Source organism: Bos indicus x Bos taurus, chromosome 14 (genome assembly GCF_003369695.1).
Source record: "Bos indicus x Bos taurus breed Angus x Brahman F1 hybrid chromosome 14, Bos_hybrid_MaternalHap_v2.0, whole genome shotgun sequence".
NCBI classification, from domain to species: Eukaryota; Metazoa; Chordata; class Mammalia; order Artiodactyla; family Bovidae; genus Bos; species Bos indicus x Bos taurus.
This window is the reverse complement of record NC_040089.1, coordinates 44,951,080-44,965,142: the sequence shown is the minus strand read 5'-3', so window position 1 is coordinate 44,965,142 and position 14,063 is coordinate 44,951,080. Positions and strand designations below refer to the sequence as shown.

The 14,063-nt window shown below is 37.1% G+C and overlaps 1 protein-coding gene across 1 annotated transcript; it reads left to right on the top strand.

Moving 5' to 3' along the window:
• Nucleotides 1-8,504: 8,504 nt before the first annotated feature.
• On the top strand, nt 8,505-13,661 carry LOC113904301 (myelin P2 protein). The gene is made up of 4 exons (XM_027561258.1): nt 8,505-8,643; nt 10,839-11,011; nt 11,222-11,323; nt 12,578-13,661. Exons 1-4 carry the CDS (start codon nt 8,571-8,573, stop codon nt 12,626-12,628), a joined length of 399 nt encoding a protein of 132 aa, XP_027417059.1. The 5' UTR covers nt 8,505-8,570; the 3' UTR covers nt 12,629-13,661.
• The last annotated feature ends 402 nt before the right edge of the window (nt 13,662-14,063 follow it).

Genomic DNA, 14,063 nt, shown 5'->3' with positions numbered 1-14,063 from the left:
TAGATGGACCTTTGTTGGCAAAGTAATGTCTCTGCTTTTGAATATGCTATCTAGGTTGGTCATAACTTTCCTTCCAAGGAGTAAGCGTCTTTTAATTTCATGGCTGCAGTCACCATCTGAAGTGATTTTGGAGCCCCCAAAAATAAAGTCAGCCACTGTTTGCACTGTTTCCCCATCTATTTCCCATGAAGTGATGGGACCAGATGCCATGATCTTCGTTTTCTAAATATTGAGCTTTAAGCCAACTTTTTCACTCTCCACTTTCACTTTCATCAAGAGGCTTTTTAGTTCCTTTTCACTTTCTGCCATAAGGATGGTGTCGTCTGCATATCTGAGGTTATTGATATTTCTCCCGGCAATCTTGATTCCAGCTTGTGCTTCTTCCAGCCCAACGTTTCTCATGATGTACTCTGCATATAAGTTAAATAAGCAGGGTGACAATATGCAGCCTTGACGTACTCCTTTTCCTATTTGGAACAAGTCAAGGATTAGGGTATTCTAAAAAGCACTAGGCACTTACTCATTTAAACCTTTGACTTTACAGAGGCAAAATTTTAAAAAGAATAACTTAGTTTTGAATTTTCAAGACTTCTTTCCCTTCTCATAATGTCACAGCTCAAGTTATAGAGAGCCTAAATGAGATAAAAAAAATCTGGTGTGGAGTCTTTAGAAGGTAGAATCAAGCATGCTACTCCTGAGAAAGTCGTTCATTCTGCAAGTTCTTACTCAGTGACGACCATCTGTTCAATGCTCTATTGTTTCAGTCATGTCCGACTCCTTTGACACCCCATGGACTGTGGTTCACCAGGCTCCTTCTGTCCATGTGATTTCCCAGGCAAGAACACTGGAGTGGGTTGCCATTTTCTTCTCCATCAATAATACTCTATTAGGTGATGGCAAATAGAAATGAGTTAAGGATAGAGATCACAACTGCCTTTTATTGTTACAAGTAACAGAGGCGTCTTGAAACCCTACTGATTTTATTTTTCTTCTCAGTCAAATTGTGTTAATATTTCTATAAGAAAAAATTCATTAAAGTTTATACTTAGAATTATCAGTCTTTACTAAGGACATTCACATGATCTGACTTACCTTTAAAAACTGTCACCATTTATCTATAAACAAATAACAACTTGTCAAGTTGCACTGGATTTCTAGAAAAAGGATAATAATGACAATTATTGCTAAGCAATAAAAAGCCATTATTCACTTTCCATAAGGGTTTGAAGTAGAGGAAATGACAGATTTTATAAACTATAAAATAAAATATGTATTTTTGAATATTTTTAGACTAGTTTAGTGATAAACTATTACATTTTAAATTCACACTGAAGTTTACAGAAAAGAATTAATTATCCAAATATCAAGCATACTAAAAACATGATTAATACTATTATCAATGAATAACTCACCAGATTTCTTTTTTTGCTACCCAATACTATTTAGAAAACCGCTGACAAAGATAATTTATTTTGAACATTTTTAGTGTATTTAATTTTCATACATTAGCACAAAAGTGTAATAATCATAAAAGAACATGCTTTGAAAGTGATTAAAAGACAGCTGACTATTTCAAAGGTAGTAACAGAAAATACACAGAAATTTAGGATGAAGAAATCAGGACATAACCTAATCCTTGATTTATTTCTATTTTAAACATTTACAGAAAACTATAATCTGTCCACTTTGAAGGTTGGTATCTAGATCTTGAGTAATTTTTTGAGGGGGTCAGAGCTGGGAGGAACCTTCTAGCAACGAGCCTCATGATAGAACAGGAAGTGACTGCTACCCTCGAAACACATTGCAAGAAATGAAATTTGAGAACCAGACAGAGCAGGACTTGAATCCTGCTTCTGCCGTTGATTGTTTTGTGAGCTTGAATGAGCTGTTCACCCACTTTGGTTTTCTCCTTTGCAAAATGGAGACTGCCTACTTCACAAGTTTGTGATGAGGCTAAATGAGACATTCTTCAATGGGCCAGCACAGGGAATCCCTCATGTCTTCTCATTTTTCCCACATCCCCTTCCCAGATAATAGGGCAATTAGAATGCAAAGAATAGGAACCACAGAATTGAAGGCATGTGCACTAAAACAGTGGGCAGACAAAGTTGGACTGGAAGAGTGTTACAGCAGAGGTAGGCAGGCTCTAGGAGCAACTAATCAGTTAGAAATGGGATTTGGGAGAAATCAATTCTGGTTTACTTTGTAACATAGAGTTCATGTGTCAATACATAAGTTACAAAACAATTTCACAAAGGTTTTCTTTTTTTGGTTCTCAGAACAATCAATATTGTATAGGAGATAAAGCTACAACTCAAATGCTATCCATTTGGTAGGTGGTAAAGCTAGACCAGTATCCCAAGTTCCTTATAACATTCTATCAGAATATAGACTTTAAGATAGTTATTCAGACATAATGTCAGGACTTAGTGTGCCCAGATTTGAATACAGAAGAGACAGTTAATTTCCCTCGAGACATCTGGGCTTGCCAATACAGTATTGGCATTGAGAAGCATCCGCAAGCCAAACATAGCTAAGTACCCACCTGTCTCCTTGGGGTCATGTGACTATTTTCTGCATCAGAGTCTAAGTGGAAGTGACATGTGCCACTTCTAGGTAAAGAGAATAAAGAGGCAAGTGTGTCTTTTTCATCTCCCCCAATCCCTGGCTGCTTGGAGGAGAGGACTCTGAAATCTGAAGGGTGCTATAGGCATGAAATGAATGGATTGAAAGCCTCTGAGCCTTTCTCTATGGAGTAAAGCTAACCATAGATCAGGAGTACCTGCAGTGGAAATACAGGGAGCATGAAATAAACTTCTGGGTTAAATAAAATTCTGGGGTTCATGGCAACAGCTCACATTACTGAGTCAGTGTGTCCATTTAAGATAATGCATTTTCACCAGGTATCCCCAATCATGAGCATGTTATAGGCTAGAATTTAACTACAAAACTAGTTTTCCATTGTTTGAAGGAAGGCATGGTTTGAAATGAATAAATGAAAGTACAGTTTATACATGAATTGATCCTCTGATCTAACTTTATCTTATCTGAAATACATGTTTGTGTGTGTGTGTGTGTGTGTGTGTGTATACACATACATATGTATGTGTAAACCACATCGTGTGTTCTCAATCACTCAGTCATGCCTGATTGTTAATTGCCCCATGGACTATAGCCTACCAGGCTGTCCATGGAATTTTCCAGGCAAGAATACTGGAGTGGGGTGCCATTTCCTCCATCTCTTGTGTCTTCTGCGTTGGCAGGTGGATTCTTTACTGCTAAAGCCACCTGGGAAGCCCATAAACCACATTATATCATCTCAATTATTGAAAAATTTTGTAAAACGTAATCAAGGAAATAAAGTAGGCAACCTGGATAACACATGGTTAGAAAATCATCTGAATTTTTGTGAGTTTGTATTTGTTCCTTATGAAATAAAGCTACACACACACACTCACACATATACTCACACACTTTTCACTATGCTTCACAAGTGAATTATTTTGAAGAGATTGCCTCCTCCCATAGACTATAAGGAAGCAGATGGCTGAGTCCTGAAAAGTGTTTCCTACAGCTCTTTGTGCTAATGCCTGAAAAATACTACCTATTTTAATGCTGTTGATATCACTTTCTAAGAAGAAATGCAAATGGAGTAGAAAAAACTGTGACTGGCTCTGTATATTCTGTAATGACTAGAGAAAAACATTGAAATGCAGAAATTCTGTCTTTGGTTACCTCCCCAATGAATAACCAGATCTCAAGTGTTCTATTAGGAATAATGATGTGAAATCTTAGACCAGTCTCCGGAAAAGAGGCCATGTATGTTCAAGCCTAGTAAAAACAAAGCTAATTGCATTGTTTGGAGGAATGACAAACTACTTCTTCCCTCTATTCATTGCCATTCAACAAAAGAAAAGCTATTAACTTCCTTTGGGCAGCGTAATGCAACTGTCACCATAGTAACTAAAAAATCAAATACCCACTGGTGGCTGAGAAAGCTTCAAGAAATGGTTTTCATTAAGAAAACAACTTTAATCTCAGCATTTTTAAGATGAGACAAAAACGCTTACTTGCGACATGAAAGAGGAAGCTATCAAGCCTGAATTGCCATTGTCACATTCTGTCAAATAGCTGTCTGGAGGAGCACCAGATGCCCTAGTGTCTGAGTTCTGACAATAAATAAGACGATTGGTCTCAGGGCATCTGGTGTGTAAGAAATTATGAAAAGTATCTTCCAACATAGAAATGGTTCACTTACTCTTTAGTGTCATTCATTGTCTCCATCTGCAAATGATAAAAAAAAAAATTGCATATTCTAAAATGTCTCTGAGTGTCCGTTTAATGCATGTCTTCCTAACTGGAGTATAAAGCCCATGAGGGCAAGAAGAGTTGTTTCATTCACCATGTTATTATCTCCAGTGCTACTTCAGTTCAATAAATTCATGTTGAACAATTATTGGTGTGCACACAGTGAGCATATGTACAATGAACCCTGGAATTATTTCACATGCACTTTCCTGTCATGAGATAGTGTCATCCGGAATAGGGAAAGAACCATCTGCTTTACCACTGACCGATGGAGTGACTAAATGAAGGAATGGGTACTACAACTAAGTTTTACACTTAAGTGTAACTCACAGCCTTGCTCTTTCCATGACTCTAGAGTGTATGAAAATGGAAGGAAGAGAAAAAGAAGAAAGGAAGTTTAGAAGAATCATATTATTGATTATAAGCATGAATTTTAGATGCTTTCATATTTGCTATATGATTTAATGCAAAGAAAATCCCTCATAAGTACAAAATTTACATTTCATTTATTCATTCAGGCAGGAAACAAATGATTACCTACTGTATACATGCATGGGGTTAAGTACTTGGACCTTTATGTGAATAGTTGTTTAGTCATTCACTTGTGTCTGACTATTTGAGACCCCATGAATGGCAGCACGTTAGGCTTCCCTGTCCTTCACTATCTCATGGAATTTGCTCAAACTCATTTCCATTGAATTGGTGATGCCATCCAACCATCTCTTCCTCTGTCATCTCCTCCTCCTGCCCTCAATCTTTTCCTGCATCAGGGTCTTTTCCAGTGAGTCGGCTCTTTGCATCAGGTGGCCGAAGTATGGAGTATTGGAGCTTCAGCTTCAGCATCAGTCTTTCCAATGAATATTCAGAGTTGATTTCCTTTAGGATTGACTGCTTTGATCTCCTTACTGTCTGACAGACTCTCAAGAGTCTTCTCCAGCACCACAGTTTGAAAGAATCAATAATTTGGCACTCAGCCTTCTTTATGGCCCAACTCTCATATCCATACATGACTGCTGGAAAAATCACAACTTTGACTATATGGACCTTGGTTAGCAAAGTGATGCCTCTGCTTTTTAATACACTGTCTAGGTTCGTTATAGCTTTTCTTCCAAGGAGCAAACATCTTTTAATTTCATGGCTGTAGTCACTGTCTGAAGTGATTTGGGAGCCCAAAAAAATAAAGTCTGCCACAGTTTCCACTGTTTCGCATCTATTTGCCATGAAGTGATGGGACTAGATGCCATGTTCTTCGTTTTTGAAGGCTGAGCTTTAAGTCAGCTTTTTTACTCTCCTCTTTTACCTTATATTATGTGAATAGAATCACATATTATCCCCACACACATGGAATCAAGACTTCGGTGCATGACATTCATGTTAATGAAGTAATATCTAAAATTAATAAAAGTTAACATGTTAAATGATTAATTGCTTTGAGTGCTAAATGAAGGTATACTAGAAAACGTCAGGAAAGATGATTGAATTGAAATTTAAAGACTGTCACTCCAAAGGTAGAGAAGAATGACTGAGCTGAGAGTTCAGGATTAACCCTATGGGCATGGTTATTTATTGAAGTATAAAGCTGAAACTCCAGTACTTTGGCCACCTCATGCAAAGAGTTGACTCGTTGGAAAAGACTCTGTTGCTGGGAGGGATTGGGGGCAGGAGGAGAAGGGGACGACAGAGGATGAGATGGCTGGATGGCATCACTGACTTGATGGACGGTGAGTCTCAGTGAACTCCGGGAGTTGGTGATGGACAGGGAGGCCTGGCGTGCTGCAATTCATGGGGTCTCAAAGAGTCGGACACGACTGAGCGACTGAACTGAACTGAACTGATAGCTGGTTTACAACATTATGTTAGTTTCAAATGAGCAGCATAATGATTCAGTCACTTTACAGATTATACTCCAAAAAGTTATTAATAGATAATGGCTATACTTCTCTATGCTAAATAATATATCCTTGCTGCTTATCTGTTTTATACAAAGTACTTTGTTAATCCGCACCCCTAACATGCACCTCTGCTTTTCCCCCTCTCCACTTGTAACCACTAACTTGTTTTCTCTGTGAGTCTGTTTCTATTTTTCTATATACATTCATTTGTATTATCTTTTTAGATTCTACATATAGATTTAGGCAAAATACCTAAATGTTTGAAGACACAAATCCTAGCATTATTCATTTTTATTAACTGTTTTAGAAGATAACACATTCTGCTAATTAAAAACCCTTTCTTTCATAACTGTTTCTTCTATCTCAGTACAATATACTTCCTCCAGTTACATTCTCCTGGCCTAGGATTGGGTTAGCCAGCTAACAGAGGAATTGTTCTAGTTACTATTTCATTCCCACCTTGAGTTATTCAGGCACAAGTAATTTAAGATGATACTTGGGCCCACTGTGTATGATTTTGCATTTTTTCAACCCAACTTGGACTCTAAACACATAACTGCCATGGTTATGGTACAACTATGGTGTTGGTAACCTGAGACCTAGAGGTCAGTGATTTATCTGTTGTGGGTAAATTGATAATGGGTTGTTTTAATTATTGGGAAGAGTGCCAAACTGTGTAGTAAACATGTAACCTGGTAATATCCACTGTCTCAAGGCCAGGATTCACGTCAGTGTGAAAAACCTGTTAGGAAAGGGCATGGTATCAACTTGGTATTCCCAAGAGCCACACTTATGCTCAAAGTGTTTTCATATTTGCTCCCCTTGGTCTAAGACTGGGAGTCTGATGTATCATATAACCTGGATACTTCATCTTTTGACTTTCACCCCTTCTGTTTTTTTAAATGATTTATTTATTTTCATCTGTGATGGATCTTCATTGCTGTGCAGGCTTTCTTGAGTTGCCGCAAGCAGGGGCTTCTCTTCATTGTGGCGCACGGCCTTCTCATTGCGGCTTTTCTTGTTTTAGAGCACAGCCTCTAGGTATGCGGGTTTCACTAGTTGCAGCACATGGGTTCAGCAGTTGTGGCTCCTGGGTTCAGTTGCTCTGTGGCACTTAGGATCTTCCCACCCCAGGGACTGAACCCATGTCCCCTGCATTGGCAAGTGGATTCCCAACCACTGGACCACCCAGGAAGTCACACTTCTCCTGCTTTCTGAGAGGAGAGTGAATGTCTCTATCCAGTCATGGTGGTGTCAGTGTGTTGCCTGATCTTTGGCCAGGACCTCCAGCATATCTGTTATAGCAGAAGCAGTGTAAAATACTGGTCTGACATCTATGCACTGAGAAACGATACCAGGTTCAAATCATACCTCTCCTTATTCAAGTTCGGACACAAGTTACCTAACCTCCCCAAGTTCCAGTTTTCTCATTGCTAAGATGGATGTAATAATAATGCCTTACTCTTGGAGTTGTTGAAAGGATCATATAAAATAATCCATAAGAAGCACTTAGCATGGTGACTATTGAGCTCTCAATACATATTATTTTTATAGAATACCCTTTCTAAAACTATAGACTTATTTTAAAGGACTTAAGCTTGTTTTATTAACCAAGAACCTGCTTAATTTGAACCTAAAAAGTTTTTTTAAGATTAAAATCTTTGCTATGGTCAAAGAGCGTGTTTTAGTGCTACTTTTTTATTCACCCATGAAAGCAATTTCTGTGCTCTGCTGTAATAAACTGACCGTATTGTCTGCCTACTCTGCCTGCCTTGGATATGCCAACTATTCCAAGCCTCCCTTACCTATGAATACTTCCTCACACTGTTCTCCTGCATTTCTCTCCCACAACATATTTGAGGCAGTTATCACAATACTCATGGACATTTTTCCTCTCTTTCTTCTCTTTCAATAAGAATTCTTAATTGTGCAGACTCAGGATTGAGAGTGAGCAAGATGCCTAAACACACACACACACACACGCACACACACATATTCATTCATTCATGCCCATATAATTTAATACAGCATAGGCCTCAATTTATGGACTCTTTTTCAAAGTGTTAAGGACCGAAGCACTTCTTAAAAAATGTAAGATCAACCAAAATTTTTACAGATTCAAATAGGACTCTCATTGATTTTTATAAACATTTTTGGAGACTGAAGGAGACATTATGTGAGGTTTTCTTTTGTCCCAGTGGATGGTTGAAGAGCCATTCATTGCCCAGTCCTGACACTGCTTTTCCCCATTGGGTCTCTGTGAGAGTCACATGCTTCGGACATCTTTGAAAAGAATCTTCTGAGGCTTCAGCATCTCATTTGAGTCTCCTGAATCTCACCTATCACTGGGTTGAATTCTCATCCATCACAATGAGCAACAAATTCCTAGGCACCTGGAAACTTGTCTCCAGTGAGAACTTTGATGAGTACATGAAAGCTCTGGGTAAGAAATGTTCTTTGTTGTTCTAATTGAGAAGATCCTTTTTGAGAAAAATGCATTGACTATTTCCTTCTAACTCCTTTCCCAGGAGTCTGGGAGTGTCACAGGTTGAAGTACAATCCTCTTCTGGGATTAATCTTCCATTGTGTCAATCAGATAATTTTCACTATGTTTGTGGCAATTTTAATAGACTTTAACTCAAATAAGAGCTGCTTAAATGCATTAGAATGCCTACTGATTTCAAAGGCAGTTTCATATCAATAGGATTTTGGTTCAAACCCAGAGGAAAGAAATCTTAAAAACTTAGTCAACCCATTCTTTGGCTTTTCTGAAAGTTAGTTTTATAACAACTAAATTGCTCATGAAGTAAAGAGTTAAATATACTAAAGTTAATGGAAAACCGCAATTTAAAAGTGCTATTTAGCTAAGCCAGAAATTTTCTTTCTCTACCTCTAGATTGTCTGGTATTACATAAGTATGTGGATAAACTGTTTGTGAAAAGTGAATGTTCATAAAGCAGGATATTCAGTCTAGGAAAGTTTTTGAGGAAAAAAAGAAGTGTGTTGTGACAGTGAATTCAAGTTTGATTACACTAATATCATACTTTCCTGCAGTTGGAGCAGTGGATAGAGACAGAAAGTCTAGTCATGACCACCATCAGCTTTATTTGCAACTATTTCTAGGAAATGTTCCATAGATATGAGCACAAGAGGCATTAATAGTCTTTGGAAATTTCCAGAGCTATATAAATAAGGAGAGAGAGAAGCCATTGACCTCAGGTTTCTATGTTCATCAAAGTACCAGTAATTTTACCTATTCAGAAAGCTTTTAAGACAGCTTCTATTTTTAGATAAAAAAAGCAAAATCATGTTGTGTTGCCTGGAAAACTATGGGAACTTATGGGAATAGATCCATACTCTAAGTTTGGTTAGATCTATGGATTTCACTGTACAGATGAGGTAGAAGCAAAATATAAGAAAATCTCAATAAAAGACTCCCTAACTGAATCATTGTCAAATTTTAGAGTGCAAAAAGACACTTTGAGGCTTGGTAAAATGTAGATTCTTAGGCTCTATTGAAGAAGTTTAGTTTGAGAAACATAGTCCAAATCACACCAAATAAGAAACAATTAATCAGAATTAGAAAAAAAGAATACAGCTCATAATCCTTTATTGGCTCTAATTCTTCACACTTCTTTATATATGCTACTGCTGCTAAGTTGCTTCAGTCATGTCCGATTCTGTGTGACTCCATAGACGGCAGCTCACCAGGCTCCCCTGTCCCTGGGATTCTCCAGGCAAGAACACTGGAGTGGGTTGCCATTTCCTTCTCCAATGCATGAAAGTGAAAGTGAAGTCGCTCAGTTGTGTCCGACTCCTAGCGACCCCACGGACTGCAGCCTACCAGGCTCCTCTGTCCATGGGATTTTCCAGGCAAGAGTACTGGAATGGGGTGCCATTGCCTTCTCCATCTTTATGTATATATTGCCATAAATACATGTATATTTATATGTAAGTAGTTTTTTCTTTTTGTGTCTCTCTCATTTCACATTTCTATTTTTCTATTTATTTCTATAATCTTGAGTAATACAGTAATGATACTTGAGTCTAATTTTGTTTTGCTATCAAATGGAAAAATATTTTTTTAATTATTTTATTTATCTTTATCATTTGCAGTGGTACAAATACATTTAGAGGCTACAACAAGCTTTCAGAAATGAGTTTCCATCAAGGATGTGGGAGGAATTCTTATCAATATTTATGATATATTACAGAGGGAAAAAATCATAGAAGAGCATATATAAGTCACAGTCTCATTAAAAATATGTATCTACAATATTTATTTGTACAAACTAAAATGTCTGGAATGATCCATACAAAACTATAATTAGTGCTTCTCAAAGGAGCATGGGATTGGATAAGGTAAAAGTAGATGACTTGCACTATTTAGGCTAAATACTTCTGTGTTTAAAATCTTCAGACATTACTTTTGTAATAACAAAATTTTAAATATCCAAGTTGGTGGACATGTGTTTCCATCAGGTGATGAAACATGGGAGGAGATCCTTAGTAGTAAGTGATATTACCTGCCGCCTGTACACAGGAAGCACAGCTGAGTATAGAATATAACCACCCATATAATGCCTTTACGTAGATGCTCTCTTGGTCAACAAAATTCTAACGCTATCTTGATTTCAGGTGTGGGATTAGCCACCAGAAAACTGGGAAACTTGGCCAAACCCAGAGTGATCATCAGCAAGAAAGGGGATATTATAACTATAAGAACTGAAAGTCCCTTTAAAAATACAGAGATCTCCTTCAAGCTAGGCCAAGAATTTGAAGAAACCACAGCTGACAATAGAAAAACAAAGGTAAACTTCATTGTTTCTCTTCAAAGTTGGTTCCATCGACTGCTTTGAGACAGATTACTCCTACTAGTGTTCAAAAGGGTAGCCCACTTCATTCTGTTGAAAAATAAATGTGCCTCATGAAACATCTGTTATGAAAATGATTCAATACTGAATGAACCGCTTCTTTAATCAAAGTCCTAGAAATTCAATTATATGAATGTGTCTCTGCAGAGCACTGTAACCTTGGCAAGAGGCTCACTGAATCAAGTACAGAAATGGGATGGCAATGAGACAACAATAAAGAGAAAGTTGGTGGATGGAAAAATGGTGGTGGTGAGTAATTTTACTCTAACTATGGAAATAGAGTTGGCTTCCCTGGTGGCTCAGAGTTAAAGCGTCTGCCTGCAATGTGGGAGACCTGGGTTCGATCCATGGGTCGGGAAGATCCCCTGGAGAAGGAAATGGCAACCCACTCCAGTATTCTTGCCTGGAGAATCCCATGGATGGAGGAACCTGGTGGGCTACAGTCCACAGGGTCGCAAAGAGTCAGATACAACTGAGCGACTTAACTTTCACTTAACTTTCACGGAAATAATTCTATTTAAATAGAGAAAATGGTTATGTTATTTTCAAAATAGTCTTTCTTCTTTGGACTACAAATGGAAAAAATGGTTAAGAATAAAGGCAGAGTTAATGTTTGATATTCAAACTATAGAGTCATCAACAGGTACTTCAGGTTCAGATTCAAGAATTTAGAAATGACAAAACCTATCCGCTATTTTAGAAACAACATCTAAAAATGATTTTTTTTAATGTATGGATAAGTTAGGTTAGACTCACAAAGAGAAAAGCAAAAGCAAATCTAAGTTTTACAAGCAAAGCACATTGCAAAACGGTCAATTGCAGTATATTTGTAGATATCCAAGCATATTGTTTTCAAGAATCCATAGTAACTAAGACTAAAACCTGTCATCAATACAAGCTGAGCTTATTGGAGACCTTTTGTAGATGGCAGGTAAAAATGATGACAAAGGTTATATGAGATGATCTCTAACAATTTTTTTTGTCTGAGGTGCTATTTTCACTAATCAACACATACATTGACTATAAATAGATTCATGCAGTGCTTTGAATGTTTTTTCCTTTAGTACAGAGGGTCTGATCCCTAGCTCCATGGCAGATTTATATAGAAAGTAAATACCAATATGGAAGCCCCGATACAGATCAATTGAAAGCAAATTTCTTAAGGGAGGAGGAGCCATTGGTATTTTTAAATATTCCCCAGATGATGCAAATGTGCAGATTGTCCTGAAAACCACTGTTTTAATAGCTTTCAATCTGTGCAAATAATGCATAAAAACCTGCCACTTAGACAATATAACTCTGTTGTAACTTAGATCAATGTTAAAACTGTTTCCCCTATTTCAACAGCCATGATTCTGAATTCCCAGATATCAACTAACATATTGATATTTTATTTCTGAGTTTAAACTTATGAGATTTCTTATAGTGTCTGTTATTAATACAAATTTGCTGTACCCTAGTTAGAGGTTTAGATATTCAATTAATCTCTTTCTTTTTTTTAAGGAATGTAAGATGAAGGATGTGGTCTGCACCAGAATTTATGAGAAGGTCTGAGAAAAGTTTTGTTACTAAAGTGATATTTGATCATCTGTTATTGGAAATCAGCTGTTTCCATCGGCAAAGGCCTGCCTACACTGCAGTTTGTTTTTGCTCTTGTCTTAATAGATCAGATAAGCAAAGTCTTACACTGAGCATTAATCTAAATTTCAGTATTATTTAAACATTTTCAATTTGTGTGCATGTTTACTATATTAAAGATTAAAGTATGTATATTGGCCAGACCTAAAGAATGGATAATGTCATTTAATTATCTGTCACATTCTAACTTATGCTGTATTTTAAATATTTGCAATGATAGTAAAAGGAAATAATAAGATAGTCAAAGGAAGTGAGTAAATTGATCCGGGTAGCAAGCTCAAGTGCATTCAAAGACCAGGAGAGTGATGGGGGTTAGAAGATCGGAAGTGAGGCAAACTAAAGGATCTGTTTTAAAATGAGGAGTTCTAGCTTCAGCTAAAAATAGCAGCCACTACTCCAACCAATTTAAAAATTGAGCGTTAATTTACAGACAAGACCAGGTGTGTTCAGAGTGGTGTGGTCATAGACAAGGTGGCTAATTTACAGACAGTGAAATGAACAGATATTAAAGATAGAGTTCAAACCATTGTGATGAATGTGTGCACTCATATAATTCACATCCTGACTGAGATATAGCACATTTCCCTAATCCCAGAATGTTTTCTCATGCTTCTTCCCAGTGATTGTCCTGTCCTGTCCCAGCTCCAACAGAAGCAAGTACTGATTTAGTTTCTATCACCATAGATTAGTTTTGCCTGTAATCAAACTTGATACAAATGGAATCATGCATTATGTGTTCTTTTCTATTTGCTTTTTTAAAGTCAGCATAATGATTTAAAAATTCATTCATATTGTTGCATGCAGCAATAATTTGTTCCTTCTTATCATGGAGTAATATTCCATTGTATAAATATATCACAGCTTAGTTACCTGTTCGTCTCTTAAGACAATAAGCTATTTCCAGGTTTTGGCTTCTATGAATAAAGCTGCTATAAACATTCTTGTAAAAGGCTGTTTGTGGAAATATGAGTTCCTTTTCTTTTGAATATTAACTAGGCATGAAATTACTGAGTCCAACTTATTTTTGGCAGGCAAGAATAGGGTAACATTCTGCCCAAGTAATAAAACTATTTCAGATATATTACATGATTGAGCAAATGAGAAGATGTGTTGATGTTGTTAGCAGCTAGAATTTTCCTTCTGGAAGAAGGAACATGCAAATATGACAGAGGGGAGACAAGACAGAACCAGGTACAAATAGATTGGAATAAATGTAAATTCATATGTATGGGTATGTATGCACATGCATATTTTTCTTAGATTTTTCTACCTAAAGAACTCAGAAGCAAAGACAACTCTGTAGGAATGAGTATGCCCAGCGCTCAGATCTTGGTGTCTAATATATTCTCCA

Coding starts and splice junctions, on each gene's coding strand:
- LOC113904301 (XM_027561258.1), top strand. CDS start 8,571: ATGAGCAACAAATTCCTAGGCACCTGGAAACTTGTCTCCAGTGAGAAC. Junction 8,644..10,838: donor TGAGTACATGAAAGCTCTGG/GTAAGAAATGTT, acceptor TCTTGATTTCAG/GTGTGGGATTAGCCACCAGA. Junction 11,324..12,577: donor TGGATGGAAAAATGGTGGTG/GTGAGTAATTTT, acceptor CTTTTTTTTAAG/GAATGTAAGATGAAGGATGT.